Below are 19,059 nucleotides of genomic sequence, written 5' to 3'. Positions count from 1 at the left end.
TGTGTGTAGATTGATGAGGGGAAAAAACAATTTAATCAATTTTAGAATAAGGATGTAACAAAATGTGAAAAAAGTCAAGGGGTCTGAATACTTTCCGAATGCACTGTAAATTATAGTATTCCAAGTGGTGATGCAAGGCTCGCTACCTTGACTAAACTCATTGGATACGCTTATGGGCATGTAGCATTCATATGGTAATGAAGTCTGATTGAAGATTGTATTATGGTCAAATATCCTCCTACACAAGTTATCTGTCATCCTCAGGCAAAGTGGATTTCCACTAATCTACACACAAACAGCTCTAAGTACTGTTAAAGCTTTAGGCATTCTAAGTGAGTGTGACTATAGGAAAAAATTACTGGCTCTATGGATACAAAGAACAAAGAGCTTTTAAACTTGTCCAACAATGTTATGAAAACACTAACAATCTGTACTGTTCAGATAACTTTCGAACACATAGGCCCTCCCTCCCATGCCCTCTCTCTCTCACACACATGCACACACACACACACGCACACACACACACACACACACACGCACACACACACACACACAATCATACACACCCCATTCTTGCATTTTCAGCCTACCTTTAAAGCATGTATTTGAGTAGTTCTTCCTGTGCCATCCAAATTTGTGCATAGCCTAGTCAGTGGTCAAGTTATCAGGTTGCTAGCTAGCTAGGTAACATGACTAGCTAGCTAAATAATGTTGTTTGTTATCAAACCAAAAAATAGCAGGTCGTGAGCAGTTTAAAACGGCCCGCAACATGTCCAAGGCAGAAAGAAAAAACATAGCTCCGGTAATATTGGGCATAACTTTTACATTATTTTGGCTAGAGGCACACAGTCGTCAGCAATGTAAGCATTGATTGTAGCTGTGTTCCGTGTTGTGTTCTGCGCTTAAAAGGGTCTATGAGGAAACACTTGTGCTTAAAAGGTTCCGTGCGGTGAAGAAATGGAGACGCAATTAACGGCATAGAAAATTCACACCGATAAACATGTCAAGCGTTAACTCGTTATTAGTGTGTTAACTTTGACAGCCCTATAAATAATATATTTGGAGTTATTTTCATGAAATAAACACACAGTGATTTATTAGACATACAGAGGTGATTTAAAAGGGCTATAAATGTAAGACTGCTTTTACTGAAAATACCTTGAAATCAATTATCATGTTTTGCAGCTTTTATATCCCAGTCATTGAAAAAAGTGAGATCTTGCACAAAAACAACCACATCAAATTTGAAAAAAGTTACTTGTGTCTCCATCCATCTCTGGCCCTGGTTCTTTTGTGAGAAAAAGTATAAACGTTTGGTAATTGAAGTTTTGTAGCTCGAGGGGGAGTTGGCCTGTTAATTAGTGCAGGATATTATCTTCTCAAATTAAAGCAAATTACCACGAGGTTCAATTTTGAATATGTTGATTGTCATTGGAGTAAGCTGCTGGAGTGTATAGTGCCTTGATTACCAATTACTGATCGAGTACTGCCTCTTTAACATTTCCAGTTTTTCCTTCTCTACTTCCACTCATTGTATTGGGAAAAAGAGATATCCATTAAAGCAATGTTCCATTAGATTAACAGACAGAGCCTCTCTGTGTATTATGAGTTGGCTAATGAAACATTAGTCTAGCTGCTGCACTGCTTGTTGATCAGATGAGTGACTCTCTGCTTTGGTAATCCTTATTGTGGGTAGACGTTTGTTGTTGAATTCATTATTATTAGATGGCTAATGCACTTTGCATTGTATGGATGTACCTAGGTGTAGTTGCTGCAGTGCTTGTTGATCAGATGAGTGTCCCTCAGCTTTTGTGATCCTGTCAATTTTGTCAGACAATTGTACCCTAATCCACTTTTGTCCTGGTGTCAATTATTATATGATTGTCTCAAATATAGGCTACTTTGTATGGACCCACTCTACACTGTAAAAATAGAAAGTCTCAAAACACCATGATTGTGTAATGAAACCATGAGAAGTAGTGCATCTAAGCTAAGATCTGGTGTTTGGAGGTTGTTTGAACGTAAACCCAATGCATGTGTTTTAATACACCGAATGTATTTTAAAACAGAAATGTAGTACTCTGAAAGGCCCAAAGTGGTTCTTCAAACTGAATATTAGTGTTTTAAAGAAATATGTTGTGAAAACAGTTTTTGGTGCATGTAAAAAGCAGCATCAAAACACAAAAACTGTGTTTCTCATACAAGCAGTGGTTTAGAAATGCAAATGGATTATATAGCCTAAATATTGATTGATGATAAGGGCCTATGGAGAATATTTATTGTGGAATTCCACCGTAATTCTTTTTAATGCTTTATTTTGACCGATTAGAAACAGGAAGGGCAGTAAGATGGTCCATTTCGTTGACATTTTACCCACTCAACCACACAGCCAAACTGGACAAAATTATTCTGGGGTGAATTGAAATTAACAACAAAATCAAACCAACATATACTTAATAAACATGTATGCAAGTCGTGCAGAGCTTGTGGTCTAGCGATAACGCATCTGGCTTAGACAGGTCACCCCTCTCCCCATCGAAGACCGGGGTTAAATTCCCCGCTCCAACCCTTAAATCTGTTTCTCCCACCTATCTATATCCCCTCTGTCATTTCATAACTGTGTCAATAAAATGTAAAAATACCCAAAAAATATGTTTCTAAAATTCATGCAAGTCGTTTCAATGATTTGTTAATTTCATTTTACTAAAATAATGTAAATCCAACTTAATACAGTATGTTGTTCAAAATGTAATTATCTTTCATGAGGATATCCAAAGAGAGAGACAATAGAGTGAACTCATTAGAAGTCTTGTTTGAATCTCCTTCCATTTCTTATCTTGCCATGTGACTGTTTTTAGAGGATTGTGGGTAATTCCATATTTTTTTACCATATGATTCTTTCACACAATATTGTTGTCATGTTTGAAGAAAGAAAATAGTATTTCTGTATTAACATTAAGCTTTTGTGCCGTGAGGTGTAATAGATCACAGGCTACACAAACGCCTCACACCGCGTGGCTGCTGCCTCTCTAACCTGGTGGTCCCTGCACGCACCCCACACCTGGAGTTCCAGGTCTCAGGCAGCCTCTGGAACTGCCGTTCTGCTGCCAACAAAGCTGACTTCATCCCAGCCTATGCTAACCTCCAGTCCCTCGACTTCCTGGCGCTGACGGAAACATGGATTACCACTGAAAACACTGCTACTCCTACTGCTCTCTCCTCGTCTGACCATGTGTTCTCGCATACCCCGAGAGCATCTGGTCAGAGGGGTGGTGGCACAGGAATCCTCATCTCTCCCAAGTGGACATTCTCAATTTTTCCCCTAACCCACCTGTCTATCTCCTCATTTGAATTCCATGCTGTCACAGTCACTAGCCCATTTAAGCTTAATATCCTTGTCATCTATCGCCCTCCAGGTTCCCTTGGAGAGTTCATCAATGAGCTTGACGCCTTGATAAGTTCCTTTCCTGAGGATGGCTCACCCCTCACAGTTTTGGGGGATTTCAACCTCCCTATGTCCACATTTGACTCATTTCTCTCTGCCTCCTTCTTTCCACTCCTCTCCTCTTTTGACCTCACCCTCTCACCGTCCCCCCCTACTCACAAGGCAGGCAATACGCTTGACCTCATCTTTACTAGATGCTGCTCTTCTACTAATCTCACTGCAACTCCCCTCCATGTCTCCGACCACTACTTTGTTTCCTTTTCTCTCTCGCTCTCCTCCAACACTACTCACTCTGCCCCTACACATATGGTAATGCGCCGCCGCAACCTTCGCTCTCTCTCTCCCACTACTCTCTCCTCTTCCATCCTATCATCTCTTCCCTCTGCTCAATCCTTCTCCCTCCAATCTCCTGATTCTGCCTCCTCAACCCTCCTCTCCTCCCTTTCTGCATCCTTTGACTCTCTGTGTCCCCTATCCTCCCGGCCGGCTCGGTCCTCCCCTCCAGCTCCGTGGCTTGATGACTCATTGCGAGCTCACAGAACAGAGCTCCGGGCAGCGGAGCGGAAATGGAAGAAAACTAAACTCCCTGCCGACCTGGCATCTTTTCACTCCCTCCTCTCTACATTTTCTTCATCTGTTTCTGCTGCTAAGGCCACTTTCTACCACTCTAAATTCCAAGCATCTGCCTCTAACCCTAGGAAGCTCTTTGCCACATTTTCCTCCCTGCTGAATCCCCCCCCCCCCTCCTCTCTCTCTGTGGATGACTTCGTCAACCACTTTGCAAAGAAGGTTGACGACATCCGATCCTCGTTTGTTAAGTCTAATGACACTGCTGGTCCTACTCACACTGCCCTACCCTATGCTTTGACTTCTTTCTCCCCTCTCTCTCCAGATAAAATCCTGCGACTTGTGACTGCAGGCTGCCCAACAACCTGCCCGCTTGACCCCATCCCCTCCTCTCTTCTCCAGACCATCTCCGGTGACCTTCTCCCCTACCTCACCTCGCTGATCAACTCATCCTTGACCGCTGGCCATGTCCCTTCCGTCTTCAAGAGAGCGAGAGTTGCTCCCCTTCTCAAAAAACCAACACTCGATCCCACTGATGTCAACAACTACAGACCAGTATCCCTTCTTTCTTTTCTTTCCAAAACTATTGAGCGTGCCGTCTTTAGCCAACTCTCTTGCTATCTCTCTCAGAATGACCTTCTTGATCCAAACCAGTCAGGTTTCAGGACTGGTCATTCAACTGAGACTGCTCTTCTCTGTGTCACGGAGGCTCTCCGCACTGCTAAAGCTAACTCTCTCTCCTCTGCTCTTGTCCTTCTAGACCTGTCTGCTGCCTTTGATACTGTGAACCATCAGATCCTCCTCTCCACCCTCTCCGAGCTGGGCATCTCCGGCGCGGCTCACTCCTGGATTGCGTCCTACCTGACCGGTCGCTCCTACCAAGTGGCGTGGCGAGAAGCTGTCTTTGCACCACGTGCTCTCACCACTGGTGTCCCCCAGGGCTCAGTTCTAGGCCCTCTCCTTTTCTCCCTATACACCAAGTCACTTGGCTCTGTCATATCCTCACATGGCCTCTCCTATCATTGCTACGCTGACGATACACAACTAATCTTCTCCTTTCCCCCTTCTGATAACCAGGTGGCGAATCGCATCTCTGCATGTCTGGCAGACATATCAGTATGGATGATGGATCACCACCTCAAGCTGAACCCTGGCAAGATGGAGCTGCTCTTCCTCCCGGGGAAGGACTGCCCGTTCCATGATCTCGCCATCACGGTTGACAACTCCGTTGTGTCCTCCTCCCAGAGTGCGAAGAGCCTTGGCGTGACCCTGGACAACACCCTGTCGTTCTCCGCTAACATCAAGGCGGTGACCCGCTCCTGCAGGTTCATGCTCTACAACATTCGGAGAGTACGACCCTGCCTTACACAGGAAGCGGCACAGGTCCTAATCCAGGCACTTGTCATCTCCCGTCTGGATTACTGCAACTCGCTGTTGGCTGGCCTCCCTGCCTGTGCCATTAAACCCCTACAACTCATCCAGAATGCCGCAGCCCGTCTGGTGTTCAACCTTCCCAAGTTCTCTCACGTCACCCCCCTCCTCCGCACACTCCACTTGCTTCCAGTTGAAGCTCGCATCCGTTACAAGACCATGGTGCTTGCCTATGGAGCAGTGAGGGGAATGGCACCTCTGTACCTTCGGGCTCTGATCAGTCCCTACACCCAAACGAGGGCATTGCGTTCATCCACCTCTGGCCTGCTGGCTCCCCTTCCTCTGCGGAAGCATAGTTCCCGCTCAGCCCAGTCAAAACTGTTCGCTGCTCTGGCACCCCAATGGTGGAACAAGCTCCCTCACGACGCCAGGACAGCGGAGTCACTCACCACCTTCCGGAGACATTTGAAACCCCACCTCTTTAAGGAATACCTGGGATAGGATAAAGTCATCCTTCTACCCCCCCCCCCCCCCCCCCAAAAAAAAATAATTGTAAAGTGGTTATCCCACTGGCTATAGGGTGAATGCACCAATTTGTGAGTCGCTCTGGATAAGAGCGTCTGCTAAATGACGTAAATGTGCCCTTGAGCAAGGCACTTAACCCTACTTGCTCCTGTAAGTCGCTCTGGATAAGAGCGTCTGCTAAATGACTAAAATGTAAATGTAAATGTATATCAAAACCATAAGGCAAATTGCCATTCAATGAGGACAGCACCCATTCCCACATTTGTTATTGTCAATGAATCAGGAAAGTGTAGAATCTTCAATTCTTGCAGTTTAACCTCCAGTTAGTGATGTTACATTTGATACTCCGATGCATGCTTTGAAATCGCAAAGCAGCTAACTTTGAAGTAGTGTGCTGATGCGTTAATCGCTTTATCAGAAGTACATCATCAATGATGTCAGAAGCTTCGTTTGATCACATGCTTTTTCTAACTGATCCCACTGAATTCACTGTGTTCCAGTGCTTTCTTCGATTCCAAGCTGCTTTCAAACGGGACACCGTACACCGTACTTACAAATCTAGTTAGGATTTTGTACATGTAGTTGTAAATGAGAACTTGTTGTCAACTGGCTTACCTGGTTAAATAAAGGTGAAATAAATAAATAAATACAAATCTGACAGGTAGCTTAGCAGGTAGAATAGGGAACTATGGAACATTCAGGGATGTGAGTGTATGAGGTCGAAAACCGTTGAAGAAATACTATTTAGATAAAATATTATGATCTTGTCTCATCGCTGCAACTCCCCATCGGGCTCAGGAGAGGCAAAGGTCAAGTCATGCGTCCTCCGAAACATGACCCCCAAACCGCGCTTCTTAACACCAGCTCGCTTAACCCGGAAGCCAGCCGCACCAATGTGTCGGTAGGAACACCGTTCAATTGACGACCAAGGTCAGCCTGCAGGCACCCTGCCCGCCAAAAGGAGTCGCTAGAGCGCGATGAGCCAAGTAAAGCCCCCCCCCCCGGCCAAAGCCTCCCGACGCTGGGCCAATTGTGTGCGGCCCTATGGGACTCCCGGTCACGGCCGGTAATGGGATCGAACCCCAGGCTGTAGTGGCACCGCAACACTGCGATGCAGTGCCTTAGACCGCTGCGCCCCTCGGGATGCCTACTATATAGAATTTCTTAAAAAAGTGAAACCACACTTTCTGCACTACTGTTCAAATAATTTATTTGATTTAGTATAGTATACATTTCTGTCTTAAGCATCATAAATAATGCCATAGATTACATTTTTGAAAAATAGTAAACTTGAAGGCAAAGAAAGGGAAGCATGATGTAAGATGCAAACCTGGTTTTCCAACTGATTATAGGCTACTAAAGCCAACAACTTACGGCTGTGTCACTGAATTTTAATGAAAGCAGTGGAGAACAAAACGTCTATCTGATAATCACATGCTGCTATTTATTCATTGTGAACAGATAATGAATCTCTGAGTAATGAGCCGTTTTCTGGCACAATTTGGTGAAAGCAGCGAAACCTTCAGAAAGTCTTGGTTTCCCACCACTGCTGGTGGTTTGAACCCTGTGCTTGACAATGCCTGCCAAAATTGTATATAATGGAAAATTATTAAATACATAGAACAATGTTAAACATTAAGACACGTCAGAAAAAGGGATTGAATACTGCACTGGACAGGATTCAAAACATCATAATGGTGTTTAGAAGCTTTAAAGAAAGGAAACCACACCAAACGACAAGGTATCTAATTCTGCACTAAACAGGACTCGAAACTCTAAAATAGTATTTTCAACCTTGTGTCTAGTCATGGAGGAAGGGATCACTGTGATGTTCAACATGGCTCTATGTAAACAATGACCTTACATTCTAGGTCACATTGAATTGGACATGGGCTGTGTAGTCCTGGTCGATACCCAGCCTCTGGTTACAGAGAGACAGTACTGACAATGTGGCCAGTCATGTGTCTGATGCAGAAGATACAGTATCTCAGCACGTTTGAGCTCAATTTTCTCAACAGGCCTAAGTGGACTGAACGTGAGGGTGCAGTTTAGTTTTAGTTCTATACACTATGGGGTTTTCTCCAGCCTCCACTGCCCTTGCTCAGTTTGTATTGATTTTCACTGGTAATCATTCTCTATAAAATCGGTCCAACTCTCATTATGTATTTGTGTTTGTGTGTGCGTGCGAGCGAGCGAGCGAGCGAGAGGGAGAGAGAGAGAGAGAGAGAGTCCATCCCTCTCCTGTCTCTTTCTTTCTTTCTTTCTTTCTTTCTTTCTTTCTTTCTTTCTTTCTTTCTTTCTTTCTTTCTTTCTTTCTTTCTTTCTTTCTTTCTTTCTTTCTTTCTTTCTTTCTTTCTTTCTTTCTTTCTTTCTTTCTTTTTTTTTTTGGGGGGGGGGTGATGGATAAGCTTAATATTGCAGATAGATTGTATCTTCTATCAATGTAATTGTCTGCATCACTTCCAATCCCCCATGTTTTATATATATATATACTCCCCTTTATTACTTTTCATCCCCACCATCCTTTCCCTTCTTGGAGTAAATTAGTGAACAACAATGCCCAGGCCTCTACTTCCGGTCTATACTTACTATCTACACCTTATGGACAGAGTTAATTTTACAATAATTCAATTATATATATATATATATATATATATATATATATATATATATATATATATATATATATATATATATATATATATATTGGCTCCTGAACTTCTTCTACTCTGAACCTCTCCGATCAGTTTCATGATGTCCATCCGGTTTGCTTCTAAATGCCATATCTTTCTAACTGTGCTCTTTCCCAAAAGCTCCCAACATACAACCTATATACTTATTATGGACACAGTATGCTTACATTATTAGCTATCTTTGTTATTATTTGTTGTTATTTGTTATTAGTCCCATCCTTCAACTCTATTCAATACCTCCCATCTATCTCTTAACACCATCCATATAGGATTTCTATTTGCCATATATATTTCAACCGTAATGTGATGTTTTACAAAAGTTCTGAACCTTTCTATTCTCATTGCTTCTACAGATTGTGAATTAAAAATAAACATTTTTGGTAAAAGTATTATTATATTATTGATTGATTGACTATGACTTTTCAGATCACCCAGTAATGCTATCTGCAAGGTTAGCTCCAGGTAAATATTGCAATCCTTTAGCCATTCCTGGACCTGTGTCCAAAAACAAGCTACAAATGGACAGAACCAAAACAAATGATCTAATTATTCTGTCTCTTCACAGCAAAATCTGCAGAGCTGGGAAGATTGTATCCCCCATATAAATAACATTCTATTGGTAGCAAGAATTTTATATAATAATTTAAATTGAAAGATTCAAATTTTTGAATCCGGTGTCGTTTTGCGTGTCAGTTCATAAACACTATGCCATGGGATCGGTACTTCAAAGATCTCTTCCCAACTATTTTGCAATCTATATGGGACGGCTGTCAATCCTTTGGTCCTTAAGTGAAACTGATATACTTTTTTATTCATCACAGTTTTCCTTAACCAATTATGTTCTTTAATGCAAGGCCGACAGACAAGTTCCTTACTTTCTCCCCCTTCCACTTTCCTCTTCCACTTTTGCGGTAAGGCTGCAATTATTTGGTTGTAATGTTGGGTAGAGCAGACATTTCCATGTGTTTTTGTTAGCTGCATGTGCAACATAACTCCACCAGTCCTACCGATGATATCATTTACGAAGATTATACCTTTTTTAAACATTCTGTCAAAAAATAAAGGTTTTTTGTCAATTAGTATATTTGAATTTAACCACAATATTTGTTGCATTATTTGTTCTGTCGTTTCTGGAGGATTACATTGAAATTGCAACCAACTTTCTATGGCTTGTTTTAGAAATAGTGATATTTGGGAGATTATTTCCTTTTCAAATAACTGAAAGTGAGAAGTTGTAATCTGAATAAAGGGAAAAAGGCCTTTCTTGAACATTGGGTGAGACAATCTTACTAATTAGCTTGAGAACCAGTTCGGATTTAAGTATAACTTTTGTATGATTGAAGCTTTTAGTGATAGGTCTAATGCTTTAATATTTAATAATTTCTGTCCTCCGAATTCATATTCATTATATAAGTATGCCCTTTTAATTTTGTCTGGCTTGCCGTTCCAAATAAAATATAATATTTTTTTCTCATTTAATTTAAAAAACTGTTTGCTAGGCGTAGGCAAGACCATAAGCAAATAGGTAAACTGGGATAATACTAAAGAGTTAATCAGGGTGATTTTTCCACAAATTGACAGGTATTTTCCTTTCCATGGTAGCAAGATCTTATCTATTTTTGCTAAATTTCTATTAAAATTTATTAAAGTGAGATAATTTATTTCCTTTGGGATATGTATTCCGAGTATATCCACATCCCCATCAGACCATTTTATTGGTAAACTACATGGTAATGTAAAAATTGTATTTTTTTGTGATCCAATATGTAATATAGTACATTTGTCATAATTTGGTTGTAATCCAGAGAGGTTAGAACATGTATCTAGATCCTCTATGAGGCTGTGGAGGGATTCTAGTTGTGGATTTTAAAGAAAACATGAATCATTAGCGTACAATGACACCTTTGTTTTTAAGCCCTGTATTTCTAATCCTCTGATATTATTATTGGATCTGATTTTAATAGCTAACATCTTGATGGCCACAATAAATAGATATGCCGATAGTGGACAACCTGGTTTCACTCCTCTTGACAGTTTAAAACTTTCTGAGAAATAGCCATTATTTACTATTTTACACCTAGGGTTACTATACATGATTTTGACCCTTTTTATAAGAGTTTCTCCAAAATTGAAATGCTCCAAGCATTTATATATAAACCCCAGTCGAACTTTATCAAATGCCTTTTCGAAGTCTGCTATGAATAGCAGGCCTGGTTTCCCATATTTTCCATAATGTTCTATTGTTTCCAATACTTGCCTTATATTATCTCCAATGTACCTTCCATGTAAAAAAACTGTCTGATTAGAATGAATAATATCCGACAATACCTTTTTAATTCTATGCGCTATACATTTTTGCTAGGATTTTTGCATCACAACACTGAAGTGTAAGGGGCCTCCAATTTTGTAAATGGACTGGATCTTTATATTTTCCACTTGTATCCTGTTTCAGTAATAATGAGATCAGACCTTCTTCTTGAGTGTCAGATAATCTACCATTTACATAGGAGTGGTTAAAACATGCTAATAACGGTCCTCTTAGTCTATCAAAAAAGGTTTGGTATACCTCGACTGGTATGCCATCCAACCCTGGAGTTTTCCCTTACTTAAAGTCTTTAATTGCTCTGTAATTTCACCTTCACATGAGTCTTTCTGTGTGGCTGTTAATTTGACATTATCAATAGAAAAAAAATCTCTACAATTAGCTCAGTTAGAGGAGATAGAGGTGACTGAAAAGAAAACATATGCTTAAAGTACTTTGTTTCTTCCTTCAAAATATCATTTGGTGAATTATGGGTGACTCCGTCAATTGTAACCAGTTTCATTAAGTTATTTTTGGTAGCATTCCTATGTTGAAGATTAAAAAATAATTTTGTGCATTTCTCCCCATATTACATCCAGTTTGCTTTATTTTTATAATATATTACACTTGATCTTTCTTGAATAAGTTTCTCCATTTCTTTTTGGTTTTCCTCTAATTTATTCTGAGCCTCTATGTTACAGTTTTTATTGCCATCTATCTGTTCTGTTAGACTTTCTATATCCTTTCTTTGTATAAACTCTTTTGACCTAAATTGCTTTTGTTTTCGAGATGAGTACTGAATTGCATGGCCTCTAAAGGCACATTTAAAGGTGTCCCATACAATAAGGGGATTCGCTGTACCTATGTTATGTTGGAAAAAGTCAGTTATAAATTCCTTTGTTGTAATTATAAATAAATTATCATCCAATAGGCTTTGATTAAATTTCCAATATCCTCGCCCACGTGGAAATTCAGTAAGAGTAATGTATATGCCTATTATATGATGGTCCGACCGCATTCTGTCCCCTATCAACACTTGTTTTTACTTTTGGTGCCAACGAGAATGAGATAAGAAAGAAGTCAAGACGACTAGCTTGATTCAGTCTCCGCCATGTATATCTCACTAGATCAGTATATTTAAGCCTCCATATATCTACTAGTTCTAATGTATCCATGACATTCACCATTTCCTTAAGAGCATGTGGGTGATTGTTTGTGGTGTGATTTCCTTTACGGTCCATTGAGCTATTTAAAACAGTATTATAATCCCCCACCATAATAATATTGTCTTGAGTTGCTTGCAGGCTTGATAATTTATTATATATATTGTCAAATAATTGTGGATCATCATTATTTGGTCCATAAAGGTTAATGAGCCATATCTGTTTATGGTCCAATAACATATTTAAAATAATCCATCTACCTTGCGTATCTATTTGGACAATTTGCACATTCTGATCGAAATTATTATTAATTAATATCATCACCCCTTTTGAATTTCTTTGCCCATGGGAGAAGTATATCCCCCCACCCCCCCGCCCCATTCTTTTTTCCACAAATGAGTTTCCTGTATACAATAGATATTATATTCCTTCTCTTTGAGCCATGTAAATATTGTTCTTCTTTTGTTATTATCAGCTAAGCCATTACAATTATAACTGGCTATACTTATTCCACCATACACCATAATGAGATACAAGTTTCAAGTATATTTATCATTATACAGTGGGGAAAAAAAGTATTTAGTCAGCCACCAATTGTGCAAGTTCTCCCACTTAAAAAGATGAGAGAGGCCTGTAATTTTCATCATAGGTACACGTCAACTATGACAGACAAATTGAGAAAAAAAATCCAGAAAATCACATTGTAGGATTTTTAATGAATTTATTTGCAAATTATGGTGGAAAATAAGTATTTGGTCACCTACAAACAAGCAATATTTCTGGCTCTCACAGACCTGTAACTTCTTCTTTAAGAGGCTCCTCTGTCCTCCACTCGTTACCTGTATTAATGGAAGCCATGTTTGAACTTGTTATCAGTATAAAAGACACCTCTCCACAACCTCAAACAGTCACACTCCAAACTCCACTATGGCCAAGACCAAAGAGCTGTCAAAGGACACCAGAAACAAAATTGTAGACCTGCACCAGGCTGGGAAGACTGAATCTGCAATAGGTAAGCAGCTTGGTTTGAAGAAATCAACTGTGGGAGCAATTATTAGGAAACGGAAGACATACAAGACCACTGATAATCTCCCTCGATCTGGGGCTCCACGCAAGATCTCACCCCGTGGGGTCAAAATGATCACAAGAACGGTGAGCAAAAATCCCAGAACCACACGGGGGGACCTAGTGAATGACCTGCAGAGAGCTGGGACCAAAGTAACAAAGCCTACCATTAGTAACACACTACGCCACCAGGGACTCAAATCCTGCAGTGCCAGACGTGTCCCCCTGCTTAAGCCAGTACATGTCCAGGCCCATCTGAAGTTTGCTAGAGTGCATTTGGATGATCCAGAAGAGGATTGGGAGAATGTCATATGGTCAGATGAAACCAAAATATAACTTTTTGGTAAAAACTCAACTCGTCGTGTTTGGAGGACAAAGAATGCTGAGTTGCATCCAAAGAACACCATACCTACTGTGAAGCATGGGTGTGGAAACATCATGCTTTGGGGCTGTTTTTCTGCAAAGGGAACAGGACGACTGATCCGTGTAAAGGAAAGAATGAATGGGGCCATGTATCGTGAGATTTTGAGTGAAAACCTCCTTCCATCAGCAAGGGCATTGAAGATGAAACATGGCTGGGTCTTTCAGCATGACAATGATCCCAAACACACCGCCCGGGCAACAAAGGAGTGGCTTCGTAAGAAGCATTTCAAGGTCCTGGAGTGGCCTAGCCAGTCTCCAGATCTCATCTCCATAGAAAATCCTTGGAGGGAGTTGAAAGTCCGTGTTGCCCAGCGACAGCCCCAAAACATCACTGCTCTAGAGGAGATCTGCATGGAGGAATGGGCCAAAATACCAGCAACAGTGTGTGAAAACCTTGTGAAGACTTACAGAAAACGTTTGACCTGTGTCATTGCCAACAAAGGGTATATAACAAAGTATTGAGAAACTTTAGTTATTGACCAAAGACTTATTTTCCACCATAATTTGCAAATAAATTCATTAAAAATCCTACAATGTGATTTTCTGATTTTTTTTTTCTCATTTTGTCTGTCATAGTTGACGTGTACCTATGATGAAAATTACAGGCCTCTCTTATCTTTTTAAGTGGGAGAACTTGCACAATTGGTGGCTGACTAAATACTTTTTTCCCCCACTGTAGCTGTACCGTGATATTTGCATTGCTACGGAGTAACCCTTCAATTGTTCTCCACTAATTCCCCCGCTAAAGCCCCTCCCCATCCCAAGTTGAGCCGTCATCCCAGTGATCAGCATCCCACCCACGTCCCTCCGTATCCCTAAGGCCCCGAGAGGCCAGGACCCATCCATCGAAAATAGCACACAGTGCCACCCACAAAACAGAAGCAGATTAACCGCCAAAAGCATTTCCAATGCTTTCACCTCTATATATATATCTATATAACTGTATATATATATATACCATATCCTATTTTCCATCATTATCAATTAATATGCGTAATAATGTCGGCAGTTCACGCGTAGGATTCTAACATATAACCCATGGTCCATCCCATACCCCCCCCCCCCCCCCCCCCCCCCCCCCCAACCTCCCCACCCCCCCACAACAGATGCCAGACAAGCACACACGCACATACTCACATACTCCAACACACTCAACCCCCCTCCTCCACAATCCACCATAAAATCAGATACTCAACGGCTGTTATATCCCAGAGCCCAGCTCGAGAAATAACTTGATTTACGAGTGCACATACAGTTAAAGCTGATTGAGAAAGCATGCAGATTGAGCAGACCTTGATAACAATGTGAGATTTGATTAATCTACTTAATCTATGTCAAGTCCTAGGTGATGGAGATCAGATCCACCCTCTTCACCTGAGACACAAACACTCTGATCCCCTGTTGTAACCATTTTCCCAAGCATCTCCATGCGGTCAGACCTTTGATTATACATTTACATTTACATTTTAGTCATTTAGCAGACGCTCTTATCCAGAGCGACTTACAGGAGCAATTAGGGTTAAGTGCCTTGCTCAAGGGCACAGTTACGTCATTATCCCAGGTATTCCTTAAAGAGGTGGGGTTTCAAATGTCTCCGGAAGGTGGTGAGTGACTCCGCTGTCCTGGCGTCGTGAGGGAGCTTGTTCCAGCATTGGGGTGCCAGAGCAGCGAACAGTTTTGACTGGGCTGAGCGGGAACTATGCTTCCGCAGAGGAAGGGGAGCCAGCAGGCCAGAGGTGGATGAACGCAATGCCCTCATTTGGGTGTAGGGACTGATCAGAGCCCGAAGGTACTGAGGTGCCGTTCCCCTCACTGCTCCATAGGCAAGCACCATGGTCTTGTAACGGATGCGAGCTTCAACTGGAAGCCAGTGGAGTGTGCGGAGGAGGGGGGTGACGTGAGAGAACTTGGGAAGGTTGAACACCAGACGGGCTGCGGCATTCTGGATGAGTTGTAGGGGTTTAATGGCACAGGCAGGGAGGCCAGCCAACAGCGAGTTGCAGTAATCCAGACGGGAGATGACAAGTGCCTGGATTAGGACCTGTGCCACTTCCTGTGTAAGGCAGGGTCGTACTCTCCGAATGTTGTAGAGCATGAACCTGCAGGATTGGGTCACCGCCTTGATGTTAGCGGAGAACGACAGGGTGTTGTCCAGGGTCACGCCAAGGCTCTTCGCACTCTGGGAGGAGGACACAACGGAGTTGTCAACCGTGATGGCGAGATCATGGAACGGGCAGTCCTTCCCCGGGAGGAAGAGCAGCTCTGTCTTGCCAGGGTTCAGCTTGAGGTGGTGATCCGTCATCCATACTGATATGTCTGCCAGACATGCAGAGATGCGATTCGCCACCTGGTTATCAGAAGGGGGAAAGAAGATTAGTTGTGTATCGTCAGCGTAGCAATGATAGGAGAGGCCATGTGAGGATATGACAGAGCCAAGTGACTTGGTGTATAGGGAGAATAGGAGAGGGCCTAGAACTGAGCCCTGGGGACACCAGTGGTGAGAGCACGTGGTGCGGAGACAGCTTCTCGCCACGCCACTTGGTAGGAGCGACCGGTCAGGTAGGACGCAATCCAGGAGTGAGCCGCGCCGGAGATGCCCAGCTCGGAGAGTGTGGAGAGGAGGATCTGATGGTTCACAGTATCAAAGGCAGCAGACAGGTCTAGAAGGACACAGGTCTGGGCCACAATGATAAACCCCCTCTCTGATTGTCCGAGTGTGACCCCCTCCCCATGGGTTACTGCAGCCAGTGTTGCCAGCACTGCCACTACCTGGGTGAGGGGCGTACCCCACCGGAATCCCCACCGGCTAGGTAAAAGGTCATCAAGGTTCTCATTAGCAGCTTTGAGATTTTCCTTGTATATTATGCTCTCCCATCAGGGGCTCTGGCTTTGTAGGACCAACCCTGCCAGGCAGGCTCAGAATCTTGAGGGGGCGGTGCTGCTCAAGTAGGTCCTCTGACCGCATTTATTCTCTGTTTAGGCTGCATATTCACAGCAGGTCCATAAAAGAGATGGGAACTTCTCTTTGGTGTATGGGTCGCTCAGGTGGGTGTCCAGGGTTATAGGGTTCTTTCTTTCTTTCTTCTTTCTTTCTTTCTTTCTTCTTTCTTTCTTTCTTTCTTTCTTTCTTTCTTTCTTTCTTTCTTTCTTTCTTTCTTTCTTTCTTTTCTTTCTTTCTTTCTTTCTTTCTTTCTTTCTTTCTTTCTTTCTTTCTTTCTTTCTTTCTTTCTTTCTCTCTTTCTTTCTTTCTCTCGCTCTCTTATCCCTTTCTCTCCAATTCCATTTTCATCCTCTCTGTCCATCTTCTCCTGTGTGTCAAAGATATCCTCAAAATATTATGATAAGTTGTGTTCTCTTCCAAATAGCTTTGCTTTGGTGCTTGCTGGTTGGACAATGTAGCCCTCATCATTTTGGCTCTCGTACCCCTTTCCCAATTGAACCAAGTTAACTCGCTACACAACTCCTGACTTCTTCACAATTTAGCTTTTTAGAATTTGCCCGGCCAGATAAGTGGATAAATCTATAAGCAGCTTTGCTGTGGTGTGTGTATATGTCTATACCAACTTCAACAGTAGGTTTCACACCGCATTACCAATCTGAGGACCATTACAGGCTGTGGTATTTAGGAATTTCAGCATGACTAAGCAATGTTTAGTTGTATGAATACAGAACTCATATGAATACATAATTCCAGGAGTGAGGCAGTGATCAGGAAGCATCTCTGATATTATTTTCTAACCCCGGGAGGCTACTCAAGAGGGAAGAGTCACAGACGGAGAATGTTGGAAAACAAACATACAAACACCAACACCCTGGAAAAGATGTCAACACGAAATGAAATATGGTGTTCTCTTTGGATCATTTCCAAGCTACAATTGTATGTAGAAAATAGGCTAACTATGTTGTGATGAATGTATCTTTATAATTCTTTCCTACTCCCATGCCAAATGACATCCATCCAAAGATTTCTTAAGTTGTAGTTGTTAGTTATTATGATTAACTTACTCTCTATTCCTTCACTACCCTCCCCCTTTCCTATACTCTAATGTTTTTTTTCTCTCCTCTAACATCAAACCTCTTCTCAAAACCAACAATTTCATGCTATTCTTTTCTCCCATGGTTCTTTTGTGCTTTCCTTTTGGCACCACTAACCCTGATCTCTACAGACTGGCAGTACGAGGGTAAGAGGGTAAACCTTTACTTTTCCTCTCTCTCTCTCTGTTTATCTATCCTATTTCATTCTCTCTGTGTACTCAGAGTAATTTCCATCTGTGCACCTCCCTGTAGTAAACACTGTGCTCATGTTGTCCCCCACATGGTTGTCATGTATTGTAGTGAGTTGGTCATCACTGTGGTTTTGTGTCAATGTCCTTCAACCCATCAATGTGCTTCAACAGTAATAGAAAGGATGAAACCATTCATAACCAGTTATGACAGTTGAAATCAGCTTATCACATAAGGCTCCTTGTGGTATTGATGTATTTTATTGCCTTCTCTCTCCACCATACAGAATGTAAACTGTCCCGGTCAGGCCCCCCTGCTACCATAGTGACCATCGATGAAGAGAGCCCCAATGGTATGTACTGCCTTTGTTTTCTCTGAACCTGCTAGGCTGTTCAATATATGCCATTCATAACATACATTTCAACATACTATAAGCTCTACTGACTCAGGTCTGAGTCAAAGAACACAATATGTCTCAAGTACCAGTACTTGTATTTCTAAGTAAATAATCAATTTGCTTGAGGAAAAGCAACTTGCTGTAGGCACTTGTTGTGTACTGTGTGGGTGTGTGCGTCCGTGTGTGTGTGCATGTGTGTAGGCCTCCCCAGGCAGGGGAAGTGTGTGTTTAGTACAGATGGTGTTTGTCGTGGTGGCGCCTTGTGGGGCTCAATTAGCAATTATACAATGGGTGGGTCTAATCCTGAATGCTGATTGGTTAAAACTGCATTCCAGCTGGTGTCTATTTCACAAGTTACCACCGGCTAAATCTATGATGTTGAAATGCCTATTTACTCTGTTCCATCTGACTGCGTAATCCACTCTCTCATCAACCCTGCCAGGAGATGTACAAACTTGATCTCCACTATAAAAAGCATTTAGACGTTATCTCCCATTTCTTTTAGACTAGCATTTGGTTTTCAAAAGCAGAGATTTGTATAAACCTTGCTGTCTGTCTCTCCGACATTTCAATATTGTTTTAATATTAAATTGCAATCTCCACCATCCCATATAAAGTGTCCGAACGAGACAGACAGCAAATTGAGCTGGTTGTCATAGCAACATACAACACTTTTTTTCAGTTGACTGGCTAAATCAATACTTTGTTGCGAAACTAAAATGGATGAGTTGAACATTTATTTTGTTATTTTCGGCGGCATGACTATGGATGAATGGGAAAAAGAGAAGGCTATAATACCCAGGCATGCAGATTTGGGGGATACTGCATTGAATGACAGAGAGAAAAGCCGGTGTTTGTTGGATATATTGGCACGATTTGTCGAC

The 19,059-nt window shown here is 41.9% G+C and overlaps 1 protein-coding gene across 1 annotated transcript in view; it reads left to right on the top strand.

Moving 5' to 3' along the window:
- The window catches only part of LOC311129322 (protocadherin-15-like), a gene marked incomplete at both ends in the record, with an annotated part of 432,090 nt that overhangs the window by 37,610 nt on the left and 375,421 nt on the right, over positions 1–19,059 (top strand). The window contains 2 exons of the mRNA XM_084161599.1: positions 17,721–17,735; positions 18,065–18,130. Of these exons, the coding sequence (XP_084017725.1) occupies positions 17,721–17,735; positions 18,065–18,130 (81 nt within the window). The remainder of the gene's footprint in view (positions 1–17,720; positions 17,736–18,064; positions 18,131–19,059) is intronic.

This window comes from Coregonus lavaretus (assembly GCF_964263955.1).
Source record: "Coregonus lavaretus genome assembly, chromosome: 1".
Taxonomy (NCBI): Eukaryota; Metazoa; Chordata; class Actinopteri; order Salmoniformes; family Salmonidae; genus Coregonus; species Coregonus lavaretus.
Note: the sequence above shows the minus strand (reverse complement) of the source record. Positions and strands in the feature narration are given on the sequence as shown.